This window comes from Ovis canadensis, chromosome 4, assembly GCF_042477335.2.
Source record: "Ovis canadensis isolate MfBH-ARS-UI-01 breed Bighorn chromosome 4, ARS-UI_OviCan_v2, whole genome shotgun sequence".
NCBI lineage: Eukaryota > Metazoa > Chordata > Mammalia > Artiodactyla > Bovidae > Ovis > Ovis canadensis.
Window position 1 is genome coordinate 62,172,946 of NC_091248.1, and position 23,248 is coordinate 62,196,193.

The window sequence follows — 23,248 nt, forward strand, 5'->3', positions numbered from 1 at the left end:
AGGGGGATTAATTGCTAACTGCAAATCTAATGATTTAGAGCAAACTCATACATGCCATTTGCTTTTATCTGAAAGATTAAGCTGATTTACGGGTGACACAATAGAGCTCTATTTGGTATCCATGTTAACCAGTTGCTTCTCAGAATGGAGATGGCCAAAATTCTAAGTGCTTACGTGATGGAGATTTGGGATTAATCAATTCCAAGTGCCTGAAAACTAACACAGTTAATCATTCCATCCCCCCAATCACTGGCCATGTACAAATGTACAGATTTTAGCATTCAGTGAAAAGTATTAAAATAAAACCCCTCTAGATACTCTGCAATTGCTGAAATTCAGTGTACAAAGACTGTTGTCTATAGTGTAATTCCAATGTTTAATAAAATCAAAATTATGAGTGGTTATCAAAGTTGTTATTGGTAAATTTCATCCCCTTTGCTGTAAGCCCCTTAGCACATTTTATGAAGAAACTATGTGTTCTTCTTACTATTACTCTTCACTTGGATACATTTAAAAAACAGTAATCACTTTAAAATTATTTTTTACCGGGGTGGGAATACAGGATGAAAACTTTTCCTAGGAGTATGGCTGATGCCTACTGTTCTTATTAGACAAGTCATTAGATCATCTGCAAAACCCCATCTTCTTCTTAATAATGCTTATAAAAGATGCTTAATAAAGATAACATCTCTAATTAGATTACTCCAATGATAAAATACCTTCTCATGTAACTGTTTAGGACAAATAATATATGGCTTTTCAATTTGTAAAATTTCACGTTAATGTCATATTGTTAAAGCTTTTCTAAATAGTCTTCTAATATCAGACTCTTAAATGAAAAAAGAGAAGACAAAAGAGAAAAACTCTACATATCAAGGCACACTCTTTTTCTTACCACAGGGGTTAACATACTTTTCTATAAAGGGCCGGATAATAAACATTTCAGGCTTTGTGGGTTGTAGGATCACTATTGCAATGATTCAACTTCTACTGTTGTTGTGAGAAAGCAGTCAGAGACAGTATGTATTTACAAAAAAATAGTCCGAATTTGGCCTGCTGGCCACAGCCTTAGAACAGAAAGGAATCTACAAAACCCTGGTCTCTAGTCAGGTGTGATGACTGACTCAGAATCTAGCAGTTAATCACTCTAGAACATGTCAGTGTTGAACACTTCGGATTCAGCCAAATTACCATTGTGGGATCAGATTCTTCTTTTCAAACTCATGTCATTTTATTTTTCATTTGGGATAATTTATCTTCATTTAAGTAAGTACTTGCTTGAGCATTATTTATTGAGGGATTCAGTTTAAAATTAGTAAGTGATGTCCATAAAATCGAATATCCAATTTAATTTTTGAAAAACTTAATGAAAAATATAACAATCAAAACATCTAAAATAAGTACACTCACTACCCATTCCACGAATTCATTTCAGTCATAGCAACTATAGAATAGGAAAAATAAATTCAGAAGTGTAATTACTTTAAAATAATTACTTCCGTATTTGTCAATATTTTACATTTATGTATATATTCTATAGTGTAAGCAGAAATTCTCTCTAAAAATCTCCTTAAAATCTTGAGGTGCAGAGCCACAGGCAATATCTGACATATAAAACTGCAGTACAGGCCTGTCAATTTGGCATTTCACTGGTACAATACAATGACCAACTTGTATAATCACTGTACAGTGCCTAGACATTCCAGTAAGAACCATTATTTTCTTTAATGTAGAATGATTAATACATAGTTTACAAGGGGCAGTGAGGTTTAGTAATCCTGTTGGGTATGTCCTGACATAATTTCAAATTGTACAATAACACAAACAACTTTGTTAAGGCCATGTTTTATTTGCTGATTAATGGACAAAAGGCAATGTATTTTCAAGTATTTTCTTGAAAGTCTGTGCTCATAAAAATCATGAAAAGTTGGAAAGACTGTTAAATCACTGAAACTTTAAATATATCTTACACAATCTGTTTGTACAAAAATACAAGTTAAATATAAACATAAAGCAATCATGATAATTTTATGCAAATCTGTTTTTATGTGATCTTCAGTTATATATAAAAGTTTCTTGGTTGTTTGTGAAAAGATCAATACCAGATTGAATTACTATCTATTGGCAAAGGGCCCTAAAAAGCTTACTTTAGCAATTATCTTTTACATGGTTAAGAGCATTTCCTAATTTGAGATCACCTAAACACTGGAAAAAAGAAAAAATGAAAAGGGCAGTATGTCCATAAACCAACAAATAATTTGGCTGTAATGTATCATAAAACACAAAGAACCCCCACACATCTGTACAATAAACATTATGTATTACATACTCACACACACAGGGGTACACGTGTGTGCATGCACGTAAACACACACACACGCATACGCAGGCGCACACACACACACACCCAGTCATAAAACAAAGCCTAATGAGGTGCTGCTTCCAGTTCGATATTCAGCTGTGCATTTTTTCTCACTTCATCGAAAGAATAGCTTTTTGTCACCTTCCCATTCTTGAAGACAGTGTGAAGAAGATCCTGTACAAATATAACAATATTGAAATTTAATGGTTATATTAGGCTATCAAACAAAAATTTTCAGTGATGCTTAGATGAATTAGACTCAATAGTCAAATACAGAGATGCTGATAATGTTCACATTATGAAATGATTTTATATAGAAAGGATGCTGATGGAGCAGGCAGAGGAGGCAAGACCTGGATCTAAAATGGAATGTAGACATGTTTAACTTTCTGAAAAGGAATGATTCAAGTATTACATTCTTAAAACAGTTTTCCTTAAAGGCAAAACAAATCTAGTAGATGCTTACTGCTTTGGTTGCCCAGAAGCACTATGGCTGTCGCTAATAATCCTGACGGACAGATCAGCAAGGAAAGCCTGCCAGACCATCTCTGTTCCTAGCCAAGAGACTCGACACCGATTAAACGTATCAACCTGGAATTTACTAAGCTTACTAATCATAAGCTTTTGCCTTAAACAAACAAAAGTCAACCCTAAAAATAAGAAACCAAACCCAAACAGAAACATTAATAGATACTGATTTCTTGACTAATACACAGTCACTGATTTTAAAGACTATGTATATTCCAGAAGTCACTGACACATGTAATCCATTTGATCCATACAAAAATAGCAAAGACAAATTAAGAGAATTAGGACTAAATTCCCTTTTGAGTCTGGCAAAGCATTCCTGTTTTAGTAAGGAATTATCTGCCTCTAGTTTTTCTTGAAAAATCCATAGAAGTAATCTATTGTGCCAAAGTTTTTCATTTCATCTGAAGGTGAGCATATAACATTATCTAATATTTCTGTCACTATGCTGTTTCCTTTTTATCCTTTTTCATTGAAATATAGTTGATTTACAATATTAGTTTCAGGTGTACAATGTAATGATTTAGATTATAAACCACTTAAAATTATTATAAAATATTGGCTATATTCCCTGTGCTGTACAGTATGTCTTTGTACCTTACTTATTTTACACAAAGAAGTTTGTACCTCCTATTCCCCTACCTTACCCCTCCCTGCTTCCCTCTCCCCACTGGTAAACACTGATTTGTTGTCTGTATCTGTGACACTACTTCTGTTTCATTATATTCATTTATTTTTTAGATTCCTTTTACAAGTAATAACATTCAGTATCTGTCTTTCTCTGACTTATTTCACATGGCATAATACCCTCCAGGTCCACTGATGTTGTTTCAAGTGACAAAATTTCACTTTTAACAGCTGAGTAATATTTCACCATGTGTTGCATGCACCACATTTTCTTTACCCATTCATTTGTTGATGGACACTTAGGTTGCTTCCATATCTTGGATTACTGTAAATAATGGTGCTATTATTTCATGTATGGGTTTATTATTTCATGCACACATTTCAAATCAGTGCTTTCATTTTCTTTGGATATATACCCAGAAATGCAATTGCTAAATCATATCATACTTCTATTTTTAGTTTCTGGAGGAATCTCCATAGTGGCTGTACCTGTTAACATTCCCACCAACAGTGTATGAGGGTTCTCTTTTCTCCAAATTCTTCCCAACAGTTGTTATTTGTAGACTTTTGGAAGACAGCTGTTATTCTGACAGGTGTGAGGTGATACCTTTTTGTGGTTCTGGTGTGCATTTTTCTAACAGTCAGCGATGTTGAGCATCTTTTCACATAGCTGTTAGCCATCTATATGACTTCTTTGGAAAAAAATCTCTATTCAGTTCTTCTGCCCATTTTTTGACTGGATTGTTTTTTGATATTAAGTTACATGAGGTTCTTGGGTATTTTGGACATTAACCCCTTATCGGTCATATTTGCAAATACTTTCCCATTCTGTAGGTTGTCTTTTTGTTCTGGTAGGTTTCCTTTGCTGTACAAAAGCTTTTGATTAGATTCCACTTGTTTATTTTTGCTTTTATTGATTTTGCCTTGGGAGACTGATCTAAGAAAACATTTCTATGATTTACATTGGGGAGTGTTCTTTTCTAGGAGTTTCATGAAATCATGTTTTCCATTTAGGTTCATTACTGCTTTTGACATATTTTACATCTCATTTTGTGTATCACTGAACTGCTTATTGCAGATGTAGATGGTTTTACTGTCTTTTAAACTTCCTTAGTAGACGCCTGATTTGCTACCTTTACTATACATTTGCCTCTACTGACAAGGTTTTTCCTTTTGTAATTATTATGTTTCTAGTTAGAGCATTTTTCTCCCCTGCTTAGATTACTCCTATTAACATTTCTTGTAAAGCTGGTTTGGTGATACTGAACTTCAGCTCATCTTTTGATCTCTTCATCAAATCTAAATGAAAGTCTTTTCAGGTAGAATATTCTTGGCTGTAGGTTTTACTCGGTCATCACTTTAAATATACTGTGCCATCCCTCTCACCAGCAGAATTTCTGCTGAAAAGTCAGATCACAGCCTTATGAGAGTTCCCGGGTGTGTAAGTTGTTCCTTCTCCCTTGCTGCTTTTAATATTCTCTTTAATTATTGCCATTTTAATTACTGTGTGTCTTGGCGTGGTCTTCTTTGTATTTGATTCTTTTGGGGCTCTCTGGAATGCAAGGCTCCCCAGGTTGGGAAGGCTGAGGTGGGGTTCAGACCCCTTGTTTCTTTGGAAGAACCTCTGTAATTATTCTCCTATGGGTTGCCCACTTGTGGATATGGGTCTTGACTACATGGTGATTCTGCCCCTCCTGTCTTGTCATAGTTCCTTCTTAGTTGTAGATCTTTTCCTGGTAGATTCTGCTCTTTCTCATCAATATTTGTTCTGTAAATAATTATAATTTTGGCATGCCCATAAGAGGAGTTGAGTTCATGGTCTTCTGTGTGTTGCTTCCAATCACACTGCTCTTGCTGTGGCCTTTTCTTTATGAATTTAACTATGAAAATTTAAATATAATCTATTGAGGAAGGGTGGTTCCTGTTAAATCAAAATGTCTAGATGATCATAAATGGCTTACTGACTCAAATATTCTAGAGTATAATCCACACACTCTTAAAACCAATGTCTTGTTTTAGTCACAGTTATGACCATGTCTAAAGTAACTTTTGTCCATCTGAGGTAAACTAATACAACAAAGTTTCAGTAGTAGAAGAGTTAAATGAAGGCTGCATAACAGGCTATATATAAACAAATCTAATTCTAAAAGTTTTAGAACTTGTACATATTTCTCATTAAAGATAACAGAAAAATCTTACTGTGATGATTATGGCTTAAAATCTTAAAAGAATATAATAAAAGTGACATAAGCAGAATATATGTAGTGTAAAGAATCAAAAGTTAAAAAAATAGAATCAATTTTATTATATAATCAATAAAAATAAATTGTTTATAATTTTATCAATTATGAGTAACTCCCTTCTAAAAAGGAGTATTTTCTTGTTTAATCCAGTGCCTTATTAATAAAAACTAGAAGTTGAATATAAGTGTAATTTTCTATGTCAATGAACATACAGACTACTTTAAGCATACTATAAATATTTCTAGCTTGGTTGACTTAAATCAGAAAACTTGGTTCATTTATTAGTTATAATCTGAAGCAAGGCTGTTTTTATATCTTACACTATTAAGATGACATAATTTGCCTTTTTAGCCCATAGATGTTGCAGTGAGAATTAAACTAAAGAAAACCATCTGAACTGGATTCTATTGTTTTGAAAAAATGGAATCATCTTTAACAACATCTTGGAATTTGGAAAGCCCTTCTTTCATCTACTAAAATTACCACGGTTTTACTGTAACATAGACAGCTATGAATAGTCTAAGACCAGCATCCTTTAAGTATTCCTAACTATTCCTGTTCAGAATTGATGCACTGCTAATTGGCAATAGGAGTAAGATCAAATACACACACTTACTGAAGCTCAGTCACTCTCTTCTGGTAACTATATGGAACACCATTTTTTTCTCCTTATAAAATATATCACCCAATGTAAAGGTCTCATATTTAAATCTAGCCATTTCTTATTTTTCATCTTATTTTGGTAGGCTAGGTCAGCAATTGTAAACATTTTATAATAACACTCTTGTCCTCCAAGAAAAGACTTTTCTGAAAATAATTTTAAACACAAAAGCCTTTCTTAATTTGAAAAGTGAACTTATTACTGTTTAAAAAACAAAACAAACCCCAATCTGCATAATACATACATGACCATATTCTTCAAGGTCTCCTTTTCCTTCCTCAAGTGTAACAAAATTTCCTGCTGGTGTCCTATGTAAAGATAATCGGCCCTTTTTGGACCTTTTGTTGGGATCAGCAACTGGATCCTTGAAGACGTTAATCTGGAATCCAAATTAAAGTTAGAAAAATAGATGATTAATCATCAGAAATGTTCACTCAACTCACATTAAAAAAAGTATATATAAAATTTATATAAATTTTAAGGTACTTTGCAGGTATAACTAAACCAATCTACATCTAGCTCTTAGAGATATAACTCTAGCCTGTTGTGGAGGGGAGAGTCCTCTGTCAGGAAAAAGGTATGAATCAAATCCAAATCTTTGAAATCCTTTCATACTAGTGCAGAATACTAATAACTCCATCTGAGGTAAGTCTTGAGGTCAACAATGTGACCCTAAAAGTATGCCCTTCTCTATTATGCATCACCCTTAAACTGATCTAAGTAGAGCACATGCATGTTACTGAAAAATAAATCCATGTCAACTCTATAACCTGTGGCAAGGGTACTAGGATTCTACTACAGTAAAGGCTTGCCCACTTCATAACTTTTTCCCTTTTATTACTTTTTATTCTATTAGTGATATCTTGTTACCATGAGAAGCAAAGACAACCTTGAGAACCTAGAGACCTAGAGCACAGTGTTTTAGGATCAGAAAGGTAGAAGGCAACTGGAGGAGCAGAAGGAGGAAATCTAGACCTCGCCAAAGAATGATGGAGGTAAACTAAGGTAGGGAAACCAACCCAAGTGTCTTTAGGATCCCCTACACGTATCATCCACTGGAGAAGGGAATGGCAAGCCACTTCAGTATTCTTGCCTTGAGAACCCCATGAACAGTATGTAAAGGCAAAATGATAGGACACTGAAAGAGGAACTCCCCAGATCAGTAAGTGCCTAATATGCTACTGGAGATCAGTGGAGAAATAACTCCAGAAAGAATGAAGGGATGAAGCCAAAGCAAAAACAATACCTAGCTGTGGATGTGACTGGTGATACAAGCAAGGTACGATGTGTGAAGAGCAATATTGCATAAGAACCTGGAATGTCAGGTCCATGAATCAAGGCAAACTGGAGGTGGTCAAACAAGAGATAGCAAGAGTGAACATCGACATTCTAGGAATCAGGGAACTAAAATGGACTGGAACGGGTGAATTTAACTCAGATGACCATTATATCATCTACTGCGGGCAGGAATCCCTCAGAAGAAATGGAGTAGCCATCATGGTCAACAAAAGAGTCTGAAATGCAGTACTTGGATGCAATCTCAAAAACGACAGAATGATTTCTGTTCGTCTCCAAGGCAAACCATTCAATATCACAGTAATCCAAGTCTATGCCCCAGCCAGTCTATGCCCCAGCCAGTAACACTGAAGAAGCTGAAGTTGAACGGTTTTATGAAGACCTACAAGACCTTTTTGAACTAACACCCCAAAACGATGTCCTTTTCATTACAGGGGACTGGAATGCAAAAGTAGGAAGTCAAGAAACACCTGGAGTAACAGGCAAATTAGGCCATGGAATGCGAAATGAAGCAGGGCAAAGACTAATAGAGTTTTCCCAAGAAAATGCACTGGTCATAGCAAACACCCTCTTCCAACAACGCAAGAGAACACTCTACACATGGACATCACCAGATGGTCAACACCGAAATCAGACTGATTATATTCTTTGCAGCCAAAGGTGGAGAAGCTCTATACAGTCAACAAAAACAAGACCAGGAGCTGACTATGGCTCAGATCATGAACTCCTTATTACCAAATTCAGACTTAAATTGAAGAAAGTAGGGAAGCCACTAGACCTTTCAGGTATGACCTAAATCAAATCCCTTATGACTATACAGTGGAAGTGAGAAGTAGATTTAAGGGCCTAGATCTGATGGATAGAGTGCCTGATAAACTATGGAATGAGGTTCGTGACACTGTACAGGAGACAGGGATCAAGACCATCCCCATGGAAAAGAAATGCAAAAGAGCAAAATGGCTGTCTGGGGAGGCCTTACAAATAGCTGTGAAAAGAAGAGAAGCAAAAAGCAAAGGAGAAAAGGAAAGATATAAGCCTCTGAATGCAGAGTTCCAGAGAATAGCAAGAAGAGATAAGAAAGCCTTCTTCAGTGATCAATGCAAAGAAATAGAGGAAAACAACAGAATGGGAAAGACTAGAGATCTCTTCAAGAAAATCAGAGATACCAAGGGAACATTTCATGCAAAGATGGGCCTGGTAAAGGACAGAAATGGTCTAGACCTAACAGAAGCAGAAGATATTAAGAAGAGGTGGCAAGAATACACAGAAGAACTGTACAAAAGATCTTCACGACCCAGATAATCATGATGGTGTGATCACTCACCTAGAGCCAGACATCCTGGAATGTGAAGTCAAGTGGGCCTTGGAAAGCATCACTACGAACAAAACTAGCGGAGGTGATGGAATTCCAGTGGAGCTATTTCAAATCCTGAAAGATGATGCTGTGAAAGTGCTTCACTCAATATGCCAGCATATTTGGAAAACCCAGCAGTGGCCACAGGACTGGAAAAGGTCAGTTTTCATTCCAATTCCAAAGAAAGCCAATGCCAAAGAATGCTCAAACTACCGCACAATTGCACTCATCTCACATGCTAGTGAAGTAATGCTCAAAATTCTCCAAGCCAGGCTTCAGCAATACGTGAACCGTGAACTTCCTGATGTTCAAGCTGGTTTTAGAAAAGGCAGAGGAACCAGAGATCAAATTGCCAACATCTGCTGGATCATGGAAAAAGCAAGAGAGTTCCAGAAAAACGTCTATTTCTGCTTTATTGACTATGCCAAAGCCTTTGACTGTGTGGATCACAATAAACTGTGGAAAATTCTGAAAGAGATAGGAATACCAGACCACCTGACCTGCCTCTCGAGAAATCTGTACGCAGGTCAGGAAGCAACAGTTAGAACTGGACATAAACAACAGACTGGTTCCAAATAGGAAAAGGAGCACGTCAAGGCTGTATATGGTCACCCTGCTTATTTAACTTCTATGCAGAGTACATCATGAGAAACGCTGGACTGGAAGAAACACAAGTTGGAATCAAGATTACCGGGAGAAATATCAATAACCTCAGATATGCAGATGACACCACCCTTATGGGCAGAAAGTGAAGAGGAACTAAAAAGCTTCTTCATGAAAGTGAAAGTGGAGAATGAAAAAGTTGGCCTAAAGCTCAACATTCAGAAAACGAAGATCATGGCATTCGGTCCCATCACTTCATGGGAAATAGATGGGGAAACAGTAGAAACAGTGTCAGACTTTATTTTGGGGGGCTCCAAAATCACTGCAGATGGTGATTGTAGCCATGAAATTAAAAGACGCTTACTCCTTGGAAGAAAAGTTATGACCAATCTAGATAGCATATTCAAAAGCAGAGACATTACTTTGCCGACTAAGGTCCGTCTCGTCAAGGCTCTGGTTTTTCCTGTGGTCATGTATGGATGTGAGAGTTGGATTGTGAAGAAGGCTGAGAGCCGAAGAATTGATGCTTTTGAACTGTGGTGTTGGAGACGACTCTTGAGAGTCCCCTGGACTGCTAGGAGATCCAACCAGTCTATTCTGAAGGAGATCAGCCCTGGGATTTCTTTGGAAGGAATGATGCTAAAGCTGAAACTCCAGTACTTTGGCCACCTCATGCAAAGAGTTGACTCATTGGAAAAGACTCTGATGCTGGGAGGGATTAGGGGCAGGAGGAGAAGGGAACGACAGAGGATGAGATGGCTTGATGGCATCACTGACTCGGTGGACGTGAGTCTGAGTGAACTCTGGGAGTTGGTGACGGACAGGGAGGCCTGGCATGCTGCGATTCATAAGGTCGCCAAGAGTCGGACACGACTGAGTGACAGAACTGAACTGACACACATCATCGAAATAGCGCGAGAGTTCCAGAAAAACATCTGCTTTATTGAGTACGTCAAAGCTGTTGTGTGGATCACAACAAACTGTGGAAAATTCTTCAAGAGATGGGAATACCAGACCACTTTCCCTGCCTCCTGAGAAACCTGTATGCAGGTCAAGAAGCAACAGTTAGAACTGGACATGGAACAACAGACTGGTTCCAAATTGGGAAAGGAGTACGTCAAGGCTGCATACTGTCAGGCTGCTTATTTAACTTATACGCAGAGTAAATCATGAGAAATGCTGGACTGGATGAAGCACAAACTGGAATCAAGACTGCTGGGAGAAATATTAATAACCTCAGATATGCAGATGATACCACCCTTATGGCAGAAAGTGAAGAACTAAAAAGCCTCTTGATGAAAGTGAAAGAGGAGAGTGAAAAAGTTGGCTTAAAGCTCAACATTCAGAAAACGAAGATCATAGCATCTTGTCCCATCAGTTCATGGGAAATAGATGGGCAAACAATGGAAAGAGTAGGAGACTATTTTTTTGGGCTCCAAAATCACTGCAGATGGTGACTATAGCCATGAAATTAAGACACTTGCTCCCTGGAAGAAAAGTTATGACAAATCTAGACAGGATATTAAAAAGCAGAGATATTACTTTGTCCACAAAGGTCTGCCTTGTCAAAGCTATGGTTTTTCCAGTAGTCATGTATGGATGTGAGAGTTGAAGTGTAAAGAAAGCTGAACACCGATAAACTGATGCTTTTGAACTGTGGTGTTGGAGAAGACTCTTGAGAGTCCCTTGGACAGCACGGAGACCTAACCAGTCCATCCTAGAGGAAATCAGTCCTGAATATTCATTGGAAGGACTGATGTTGAAGCTGAAACTCCAAAACTTTGGCCACCCTGATGTGAAGAACTGACTCATTTGAAAAGACCTTGATGCTGGGAAAGATTGAAGGTGGGAGAGAAGGGGATGACAGAGGATGAGATGGCATCACCGACTTGATGGGACATGAGTTTGAGTAAGCTCCGGGAGTTGGTGATGGACAGGGAGGCCTGGTATACTGAAGTTCATGGGGTCGCAAAGAGTCAGACACGACTTAGCGACAGAACTGAACACACACCCTTTGACACAGACTCCTAAGTGCGTGTGAAGAGCTACTACGGAGTTGGTTGTTCAGCTGACTGCAGCTTGGGTTTCCCCTTCTAAGACTACCAGGAAATAATTCTAGCGTCACAACTCGAACCTCACAGTTCACCTTCCTAAAACATTGACAGTGTTTACATATTTGCTTATCTTTAATGCATGATGGCTAGCTGACGTGATTGTATGTGCGTGCTAAGCCGCTTCAGTCGTGTCCGACTCTTTGTGACCCCATGGACTGTAGTCTGCCAGGCTCCTCTGTCCACAGGGATTCTCTAGGCAAGAATCCTGGAGTGGGTTGCCATGCCCTCCTTACCCGAGTCTCTTGTATCTTCTGTATTGGCAGGCAGGTTCTTTACCACTAGCGCCACCTGGGAAGCCCAGGTGAGCTGACATTCTCACTCAAATTTGCTCAACTTCTTGATTCAAAGGTATATACTGAAGGAGAAGAAATTAATTGACCTGCATCATCTCTCTTAAATTATCTCTAACTTTTCCTCTTTTTTCTAAGTCTTTCTTTGTTTCTGAAGTCAAGTTATCACCTGCTATCTCTTACTTTTCCCATTTCTGAGTATTGTCAGGGGTACAATACAGTAATAGTTTAGGACCATATTATCCTTTGACTATTGCATTCAACATATGTATTCTAGGTATATTCTAGGCCTACACATAAAGAAGATGGTAACTACACAAGAGTAGAAGTTTAAGGACATACCCCAAGGCCATTGGTTACAACATAACTACATTTGAAGGAACAATTCAAGAGATCTCTTGTTAACTTCTGTAGCAAGGCTCCACCAGAACCGAAGGAAACATTTTCAATACTCCATTTTTTTTGCTTCATGCCTTCCACAATCTAGATTAAAGAAGAAAAATTTAAAAAGTCAGGTAATTTGGAAGTAGAAAGAAGTTATTTTTCCATGGGCTGTACTGATGAATAAACCATCTAAAGCTGTCTATAAGACAGTAAATAAAGAGCTACGAATAAAGCCTACATGAAGTTACATCCCACTTTTTTTCTTTTAAAAGACCCACCCACCTCAAAAAGGGAAGCCCAAGGAATAAGTGTAGAAGGAGGGGATTTCATTCAAAGTTCCTGAATTTGTACTGTTATCAGTGATTGTGGTTTAGGTTGGGGGAATAAAGGGAATGAGAGGTAGAAAAAAATGGCTATCAATACACAAGGTTACTTGAATAAACTCTCATCTACCTCTTCAATTTACTGCCCAGATGCCAGTAGCACAAGCATGAGGCCCAGATATTTGCCCCAAATTAGTAGATTCTGTGACTCTACTCATCATTAATAAATTTGTTGTCACATGTCACAGTGCAAGTCATGTAATGGGGGCGCTTAAAATCATCAGAGATTAGTGATTTTTTAAAAAGTGTAAAATACTCCCTCTAATTTAAGAGTTGAGGCACTGGCAGTCGTCTGACCCTGGCTGGTACTCTAGTGCCATAAACAAAACTATGAACTGATTGGGAGTTAAGATTTATCACTGGATCATTTTTGGGGGAAATGATTATCTAAAAAGCCAGAAAGAGAGACCTATATAAACACAGACTTCTAACAACTAGACTATTTCTTTCAAGGGACACATAATTTAAAATTTACATTAATTTATTACTTTATTATCAATCTCATTTGCATTTCTTTTTCCCAGGCAGGACTTAGTTAACTAGTGTCTGTCTTCTTATGTAACATACTCAATCACTTTTATGGTAGAAGGTAGCAGATAAAGTTTAATAACCATTCTTTTAATTTCATACTAGTCAAAAGGAAGTAATTATAAAGTATGGGGTTTTTAAATTTAAACATCTTTCAGAAGTGAGCAGAAAATAAAAATCAAGTTTAATAGGTTTATGTAAATTATTCATACAGATTTGTCATATACTTCCCAATACCAAGAGTCTCAACTGACCTCTTATCTAAATGAGGAATAGTTGCTGTTGTTTATTCACTAAGTCATACCTGACGTTTGCAACCCCCATGAACAGTAAGTAGCCCAACAGGTTTCTCTGTCCATGGGATTTACCAGGCAAGAATAGTGGAGTAGGTTGCCATTTCCTTCTCCAGGGGATCTTCCTGATCCAGGGCTTGAACCCATGTCTCCTGCATTGGCAGGCAGATTCTTCACCACTGAGCCACTAGGAAAGTCTTATTTTCAACATTATAAGATACAAATGTATAAACTCCAAGGACCTACATCTTTTAACAAATCCACATTTAGAAATGCAACTTTCTTTTTAAATCTCAGTCTAACTCTCCTGCTGTATGTCAGGAATCAAGATGGAGACATATGCAATTTATTTTAAAGTAATTCTCATGTCTTTTTATTATTACACTTGAACTCAAAATACTCAAGGGCCCTGAATTTTTTTCACTGAATTGTAAACCAAGTATAACTAAAACAACAATGAAGACCTTATAAAACAATGTGAAATTAAAGTTCTAATAAGTGAATTTCAACATAGAAGAAACACAAGGAGTAGAACAGAAAAATGGAGTAAAAGAAACGGAGACCGACAGACGGAGGGTAAGGAGATCTGGGTAAAATACAGAGAAAACAGTTTCAGACCTGTCGCCTGATGTCAGGTACACCTCAGAAGCACAAGAATGAGGAATTCACAAAAAAAACCAGTACCACCTAATGTCTTATTCTGTCTTTTAGGACCAATTTCTTTAAGGTGTTCTTCCCATACAGCTTCACCATCACAAGTTGTGAAATCTAGACAATTTAAGGTTTATGTGAATTTTTCTATTAATGTTACTGGATGTTACAGAATTAGAGGAAATATTACTTTAAAAAAATTTTATACAAATTAAAAGGAAACCTGACTAGACAAAAAGTCTATATAAATTCTTTTCCTTGCTTCTAAAAACTTATTTTGACCCACCTCCAATATGAAGCGAGAGCAGGTATTATCCTTTAAGGAATGAGTGCATGTATTAACACAAACTACTCATTCTCTGACCATTCTGTTTAAGGTTTTACCAATGCCAGAGACTATGTGTCTTGGGATTTAACTTTTTGTTTATGGAGTCATTTTTTAAAAAAAGGTTCAAGTTCTGAACTGATTCTCAACTTTAAAAAAAAAAGAAAAGCCAAAGAGCTTCGGTTTTTAAAGAGAAGTTCAAATACCTGATGGAATAACAGAACTTAAAGAGCTGCCCCTAAGAACAAGGAAGGACAGGGATAAGCAATGGGAAGAGCACTGGGCTAGTAGATATTCTTTTATACAGTACCTGGCCCAGGTTTCTTCATCTGAAAGGGACCTGTTAAAACGGAGGTTGGGTACTAGTTCTTAACTGACACCAAGTCAGAAACCTTCAATTCAGCTGAGCTAGAAGACAACAGCAATTAAATATGCCAACTGAGATTTCTATATTCAGGTCCTCCTCTTTGCTGCAGACTTTTCTTCTATTTCTTCCTTTGTACATCAAAGCCCCTAATGCCCCAACACCAAATGTCTTAAAAGAGCTGGGGAAGTTTCCACTTATCTTAGGCAAGGTGGTTTGGAAGAGCTGGTGGAAGAAACCTCATTTCTGTTATTTTAAGAGATCTATTTCAGACCTCATTTGGAACTCTAAATACATGTCACCACAGAAGTACTGAGAGTTAAATGTAATAGTTCTTTCTTTTAAATGAATCTTTAGAAAACAAACTGTTCATAACTGGAGTACTGACCTTCCTGTAACCACACCAACCCTTTCAAACAGAAAATTCTTCTGGTAACTTGTGTTATACAAGTGGATATCATCTGAAACTAGTATACATTAAAATGTCAGTGCTTTATCACAGCTGAAAATCTATATCATGGTATCAGTGATAGTCCTAACTGTTATGGAGTGCTTTAAGTATTAAAACTATAGTTCTTTAGAAACTTATTTGAGAAACAAAAGAGGAAAACGGTTTAGGATAATATAAAACTTACACTGTTTGGCTAACTCTAACAATAATAGTGATAACAGTCAATGCTAAATTTAGAGGAGGTAACAAACCATTCTAAAAATCTGAAAAAGGACAGTATCAAAAAGACTAGTATCATTCAGGTTTCACATTATTAGAGTATGTGAAGTTCCATTCTATTGAAACTGAGACCTATTTGTAAAGTGTTAAGAAACAAAAAGTTAAGGCTTTTTGTTTTACATATAAAGAGTACTCCTCGGCATTTTCTTGATTCCTAGTGACACTTCTTTGGGCTCATCATCCACGGTGGCCAATGAGGACTGGGAGTATGGTTTGGCTGGTACGTCTATATTTTAAGTTACTATTATCCATAAATTTTAAGCATTTAACAGAAAAGACATACACTGTCTTACTAAAAGAGTAACAATTGTACTTAAATTATTGTTATTGTTATCAAATTAGTAAACAGTTTAATTATAAGAATTACCTTATTGAAACTTTTTAATATAAAATACATACCTCTTGTAAGGTATTAATATCTACTCCATCTCCTTGAATAACTCTAAGATAAGGTGGTAGCAACTTGTAGCCCTTCGAGTTCTCAGTAACAGGAAACTTCTTACCTAAAATATCCAAAACCTGTTTGGAAAAATACACATCCAACACAAAATAAGACTGAAAAAAAGTGTGAAAACTTTCCAAAGTTAAACAGACTTTGCTAACAATCTTGAATATAAAAATTTAATTACTTAAATTTTATATTACCATGTATAAGCCTTCTAAAATTTCATCTCAATTCTATTTGATTTTTAGAACAGGCATGCATTTTTCTATCAAGTCAATTTATGCTGTGAAGTGGCTCAAAACGTACGTATTTTTCCCTCACATTTTTCTAATTAGATTCAGGGAAGAAATCCTTTAACATTAGAAATTTACAATGGTAAATATAGTATTTTTAAAAGGTATATAAAATATCATTTAAATAACTCATGATGATACTTTTGACTTGGATTTTTTTCTGCTTGTGCCAATAATCCAATTTGTCTGATATAACTCAAACATGAATCCAGCTGAATTTTCTGAAGTCCTTCTCACTTAACAATGACACCAATTTTTTTTAAGCCAAATTGCTTAATACGCAAGTTGTGCAACTCATTCACCAACTACTGAAAGTTTGGTAGCAGCTGAAATACTTCAACACTGACTGAAAATTTATCAGAAAGCTTCCTCAGAGATTCAAAGGTTCTACCCAACAATCACTCCCTTTTTCTAAATAAACTGGTTTAATATTCTAACAATGACAAAATTCTACATGGTAACTCAGTTGATTCCTGAAACTAAGTTCGTATATTTTTATTAGGTAACAGAAAAAACGTGAAACCTGTTCAGTTTGCTAAACCCAAATCAGTTCATATTTCAGGCTAAGATAAAACCATCAGTCTGGTCTATTACTTAACAGGATAGGAAAGACCTCCTTGATTCTACACCCCACTGTTTTAAAGGGTAATGTATCACCTAATCATCAGCTGGGACACAGTGTGGTAAAGAGAGACGGTGATAGTCATAAAGACCTATGCTGGCTACTTGGCTTATTTTATTACATGTTGTCTGACCTTGAGCAAGTGAATTTTAACCTAAGCTGGTTTCTTTGTCTATAAAAAACAGAGTTGTAATACGGATCATAAGGTTTTCGGAGATTCAACGACACAATTAAGCAAAGCATGTAGCACACTATTTTCCTAGTAGTAAGCATCAATAACCTGTTTCTGTTAGTGCTTTTCAAAGAAGGTAAACCAAGTCCTAGAGACTTAAAGGAAAAAAAAAAAAGACAACAAGGCTACATTGAGGACCAGTAGTATCACTAAAGAATCTCTACTTGAAAAGTATTTTTGAATTATTTTTGTTCCACATTACCTTGCACATACTTCTTTTGCACTAAAACCTTCAAAGGTACAGCAATAACTTGTGATAAAGGCAAAGAAAGAAACCACAAACTTGGTAACCAAATCACAGGACTGGTTAAAATGGTAATGGGATTTATTAATCTTCAAGGTAAGTAGAAAAGAAAATATCTATTCAACAGTCAAGAGTACTTAATTGTCTATTTGACAGTTACATATTAATAACCCTTTACTCTGGAAATACTTTCTCTAGTTATTAATGTGTGACCTTGGGCAAATCTATTAACTCTCTCTGAGGTGCAACTCTAAAATAAGGGGATTGGTCCAGATAGTTCTGAAATGGTGTGTGTATGAATGAAATTAAAAGTAGTGTTGATGCAGCTGGTCTATTGGCACTTTTAATAATCAAGTTATGTATTAAAATTTACCTTTAATACAGTGTCAAGAGGATTTCCAGAATCAGGTCTGATTATTAGTGGTGCCTCTGTACTTCTTGATACTATTAAATGTCTTAGATCTTCACCCCATGTTTTCTCACACGCATTATAAATGTCGTAGCTATCGCTGACCACAGATACAGGCACTGATGAAAATTGTGTTACTATATGTTCAAAAGCATCTTTTTCATGGTCCTTCCCCCAAGCTGTTATGGTACTAGAAAACAAAATGAAAATACAGATTTACTTAGGCAGACACATTATCTGTTCCTGAAGTATATCTCATGTTTACTATACTACACCATCAACAGCGCAGAGAAGGTGAGTGATTTAGTTTAATGAATGTATATCAAGAAGTTAGTTGAATATTTGAACCAAACCAACCCACCCTTTCGCCAATTTTTAAGACTACAAGTAATCTCTCCAATAGTTATTCAAACTCTTAAGTCATATTCAACCAAAGATAAACTCTGTTATTTTCTTTTTTAGTACTCCTGAACCTAACTCATTTAAAATGAGTGAGCTAAAAAAGCACCTGTTAAATACTTTCTATACATTATGCTGAGATGTTAGAAAGAATGAACACATACTCCCATTATTTCACTAAGCAATGCAGTTCCCTTTTGTGAATTTCCAAAGCCACATACCAATAATAATAAGGACATATATTATCTTTCTTACTCTCTAAACCTTACACTTAAAAGACAATTACTTAGGCAATTAGTTATACTGTATCATGCATATATATAGTCAACTAACTCTTTACCTGTTATACCTTTAATTGGCTTGTAATAGACATTTATTTTTCTTATGATTATCTACTAACTAACATATGCCCAGGAAGTAAGAATTACAATATTTCGTTTGAGCTAAACATAATTAAGATGGGAAATAGTGTAAGAGTTTCTATTAGGCAGGAATGGTAACAGTGATTTTTACACTGTCCTCAATAATGGTGGTTTCTTTTTGAACAGATTAATGGCATTTAACTAAAGTACTTGCTGGTTAACTAATATATAATATAAATAACAAATTTTTAATGAGAACCTAATAATGAATTTTAGAATTGTTATGATTTTCTCATGCCCTGTAATTTTACTTTCTCCCTAATTTATTAGTTTTTGCCTCTACTTTACTTTTCCAAAGTAAAATAATGGAAAGTGAAACAACCCATTCATTTAATCCCATACAGATATGTTATCTCCAAACTATTTTAAAGAGTCATACTATTTTTGAAACTTTTCTTTTTCCCTCTGAAGGACTAAAGTAAATAACTTCTCTCATGCTGTCAATGATATGCTGAGGACAGCAGAGGATGTATACTTCAGGGATATAGACTTCACTATCCAGAACTACTGAAATGGAGAGAGAGCATATTTATATAAAATTTATTTTATAGTGAACAAAGTAGCTATGATGCCTACTCTCCATTGCATGCAAGCATCTGCAGGTTGAAAGGAAAATGAAGACATGGATAAAGAAAGCCCTTTCTTCAAATCAAGAATTGCTATGGTCTCCTCTGTAAGGGAGAGAATTAAGCTCAAAGAATACTAGCACTGGAGAGCTTTGCAACGTAAGAACCAACTCTTGAGAGGTTATTTCAATACGGTCATCTAACTCTGTGTGTATCACTTCTAGCAAACTTCATAGTTTCGTCTTTACCTTACTTGCTTTCTCTTTGGCATTTAAACTTTCCTGAAGTTTTATTTCCCAATGGCTTCACTGACGCATCTCATGTTTTGATTTTCCCTGTTTCTTTGGGTCCTCTTCTGTTTCCCCTAGATGCTGTGCTCGCCTTCCTCAGTATGACCTGGTCACTAGTCTCTTCTCTATACCTCCCTATGTGAAAAGCACTCAAAGCTTAAAAAAAATACCCTTATAGTGAGTTTCCAAAATCTGTACCTTAGCCCAGGTTTCCCCACCTCCACACTGGCCCCCGCCGACTCCAGATTCATTTTGTTGGGGAGGAAAATGAGTATCTTCATCTCATCTCATCATCCCATAGACATTTCCTAGAGCACCCTCCACATAATGCAATCGTTAACACCTATTTTACTTGGTATATAGAGATCATAAATATTTGGTCAGTGACTTCTACTTATACTACCGCTCCAATTTTTAGCATCATATTTGATATATTTCCAAAGTTTGAGGAAGAGGTATATAATTGAATCTTTCTAAGTCCAGATTCATATATTCTTTAAGAAAATATTTATAACAATAATGGCAATGTCTAAATTTTAGCATTTTCTTATTTTAAAGTTATCTTAGATGTTAGTTCATTTTTCCTCAATGACCTTCTGATGTTGGAAATGCAAAAATTTTGTTCCTCCTTTTGTTGGCTTGGATGGAGGAAATGAAGAACAGAGAGATAAATGACTTGCCCAAGGCCACCCAGTATGTCAGCTGTAAGGTCACTCCCATTTCCCAACTTTCAGTCTAGACCTCTTTTCACTATACTATGCTATTGTTTAAAAAGACTTATGTATTTAAGAACAGCTGATATATTAAGGAGTCAGATTTGTAGATGTAATAAATATTATGAGGCTGTAAAAACACAGTAGATTTTCACCCTGTATTAACATGAAAATCCTAAAGAAAATATCTTTATTCTAGGATTTATAGTATCACACTCATGTTATTACTTTGAAACAAAAGCATTAGTAGGTTTTTAAAAGGTATGCATGTATCTAAGACCAAAAATTAAAATACTGCAACCCTTAAATCTTGATCTGTTAATGTCACTCTTATCTTCCTAGTTTCACTAGTCTTGAAACTTACATGTGAAAATATTCAAGTCTCTACTAAGAGAGCAATGCTAGTAAATGTTACCTGAATCCACTTTCTATTGAGCCCCAGTTCAAGTCATCATTTCAGCAATTTCATCTCCCAAGGCTCTGCTCATGTTTATCCCTTCTTTTCTTTTATTTAGCCACTTGGTTCTGAATCTCATCATCTCTTAAAATTACTGCAACAGTTTCCTATATATCCTAACTTCTCATTTTTCTCTATTTTTCAATTCATAAGATAGCCCACTATCAAAGTGATCTTTCTACAACATTTTACTTCTTTGCTCAAAAACTTCAATGCCCACCCTTATTTGAAAATGGAATTAGAATAACCCAGCACATTCAATGTGAAAATACACTTGAGGGCTTTTACTTATTAACCTGTCTTTCCAGCCCACCTGACGTTCCCTACAAAATCTCTGTACAAAATACATTTCAGTCCTTATTCCTTAAGCACATCCATATTTGCCTCTTTCATGACAATGCTTAACACATGGTAGGTATGTAATATATATTTATTCAGAGAATAAAGAATCCCCTAATGTCTGCCATTAAATTTTACCAAACATTCAAGAAGTCAATATTTACATACTATCTCTATAAAGCCTTTCTTCATCCTACCAGTGGAATATGACCCTATTTTTCCTTCCTCTGCACTGCTGCAGTACTTTAACTGTATCATTTTAAGAGCACTTTAACAGAGCAGCATGTTGCTAGTGTACTATTTTTTTATCCAAACGATAGGATTAATTCTTTATATCTTTCCAACCCTTGAAGCATCCAGTAGATTGCTGAGATCAAAGCTCAGCTTTACTCATTGCTGGTTTTAGCACCGAGTTTTTGTTGTATGAATCAGAAATAAGGATTGGCATACATTTAAAAAACTCCACGAACTTTCAGTAAAATTAACTCTAGAACCAGAGCAGCTATAGCCTGGACTATAACTGTTTTCTAGTTTAACTTGAATGGAGGAAACGTAAGAATCTGAACACTCTTCCTTTCATCAAAAGGGCTAACTCGCTCATCTAGAATTCAGGGTACTGGGTTCAGAAGATAATTTCCAAAACAAAGATAAGTGAAGTTATGTAGAAGAGCAGGGAAAGAGAGAACACTGACCAGGTTTCACAATCAGTGCTTCTAGACTTCAAGTATACGACTTACCTGCATACGGCACCAGAGAAGCTAACATTTTTTAAACAATAAAACTTACAGAGCAATATAAAAGTTAGAAAAAGAACTAAACTGTTTCTATTAGGACAGTTAAAAGTTTTGTCTACCTCCCTGATACCAGTTTTTATACACAATATAAAGATTTAGCGTAGTACCTATCTGTGTAGTTAAACAAAACATGACTCAGTTACAAAAATGAAGACGCTTTTTTATGGAAAACCAATGTGAGGTAACAGAAGGATGAAAACAGAAACTTTACCTGTGTTCTGCTGCTGGAACAGAATAGCCTGGAACAGGGTCTTTTGTTCCGTAGTATTTTTTAATTAAAGCAATTCCTGCTACTGTATCTGTTCCTTTGAAGTTAACCAAATGAGCAGATGCTCCTATGCCAGCAGTCTGCAAAATAAACCATAAACCAACATCCAAAAAAAGACCTATACTTGAAGTACACAGCATAGCCCCCAAAGGAGTTACTGTCTTCAGTTATTTTTAAAGAGAAGTCAACTGTTACCTCCTCAAAGATACCTACTTAATTAATAGTGATCTCCCCACACTTCCCATCATCCTCTTTTCCACTACTCTGTCTTGTGCTTCTCAGTAGTATTACCTGACATCTGCCATGTTTATTACACATATTTAGTCATCTGTCCATCCACCCACCAAATATATAAAGGAGAGAGATGTTTACTGAAGACTATTATTTCAGGTCTCTTTAACAGAGGCTGACAAATATTAGGTATTTAATATCGTTGACTGAATTTCTGGAATTTCAAAATGTGACTTACTTCCCAAATAACTTCCTAGTAACTTCCTAAAACTTTATACTGGTAACCTAACCAACAATCTATATTTTATTAATTGAGGTTCCCTTCAGTTTCTTACCTCTTGGGAAGAGACTCCTCTGTAGCCAAAATCATGTAACTTGTATTCCAGACCATCTAAGTTACCAGACGTTTCTAATAAGTATTTGGCCAATATTTTCTTCTGCTCTCTAGAATTTGTGGCCACTGTGATTGGATACCAGGACTGAACAAGAATAGTCTGTAGTAATAAAATTAACCACAAGCATTAATACATAAAAAATTGGATTCTTTCTGAGGAAAATCCTAGCTTTCTTTGGAGGTATGTCCTGGACTTCCATATTAGTAGAAATATCACCTGGACATTTCAGCTGTATGGTGGGAAGCCTACCACATGTATTTCAGATACAGTGCCGAGCTCAGCTCTCAAATCCGCAATACGAAGGATAAACAAAGTAGGCCGCAAACAGCAGAGAATGTTGAATTACCTATTTTTCCATCCAAAGCTCCAAAGAAGCAAATATTTATGAAGACT

At 36.1% G+C, this 23,248-nt stretch overlaps 1 protein-coding gene across 1 annotated transcript in view; it reads right to left on the minus strand.

The window, feature by feature from the left end:
* Positions 1-1,700: 1,700 nt before the first annotated feature.
* NAMPT (nicotinamide phosphoribosyltransferase) overlaps positions 1,701-23,248 on the minus strand; it is a 41,185-nt gene continuing 19,637 nt past the window's right edge. Inside the window, exons 5-11 of the mRNA XM_069587890.1 lie at positions 22,796-22,954; positions 22,173-22,309; positions 17,946-18,171; positions 16,136-16,255; positions 12,421-12,561; positions 6,666-6,800; positions 1,701-2,536 (exon numbers count right to left, since the gene is read on the minus strand). Of these exons, the coding sequence (XP_069443991.1) occupies positions 2,426-2,536; positions 6,666-6,800; positions 12,421-12,561; positions 16,136-16,255; positions 17,946-18,171; positions 22,173-22,309; positions 22,796-22,954 (1,029 nt within the window). The 3' untranslated portion in view covers positions 1,701-2,425. The remainder of the gene's footprint in view (positions 2,537-6,665; positions 6,801-12,420; positions 12,562-16,135; positions 16,256-17,945; positions 18,172-22,172; positions 22,310-22,795; positions 22,955-23,248) is intronic.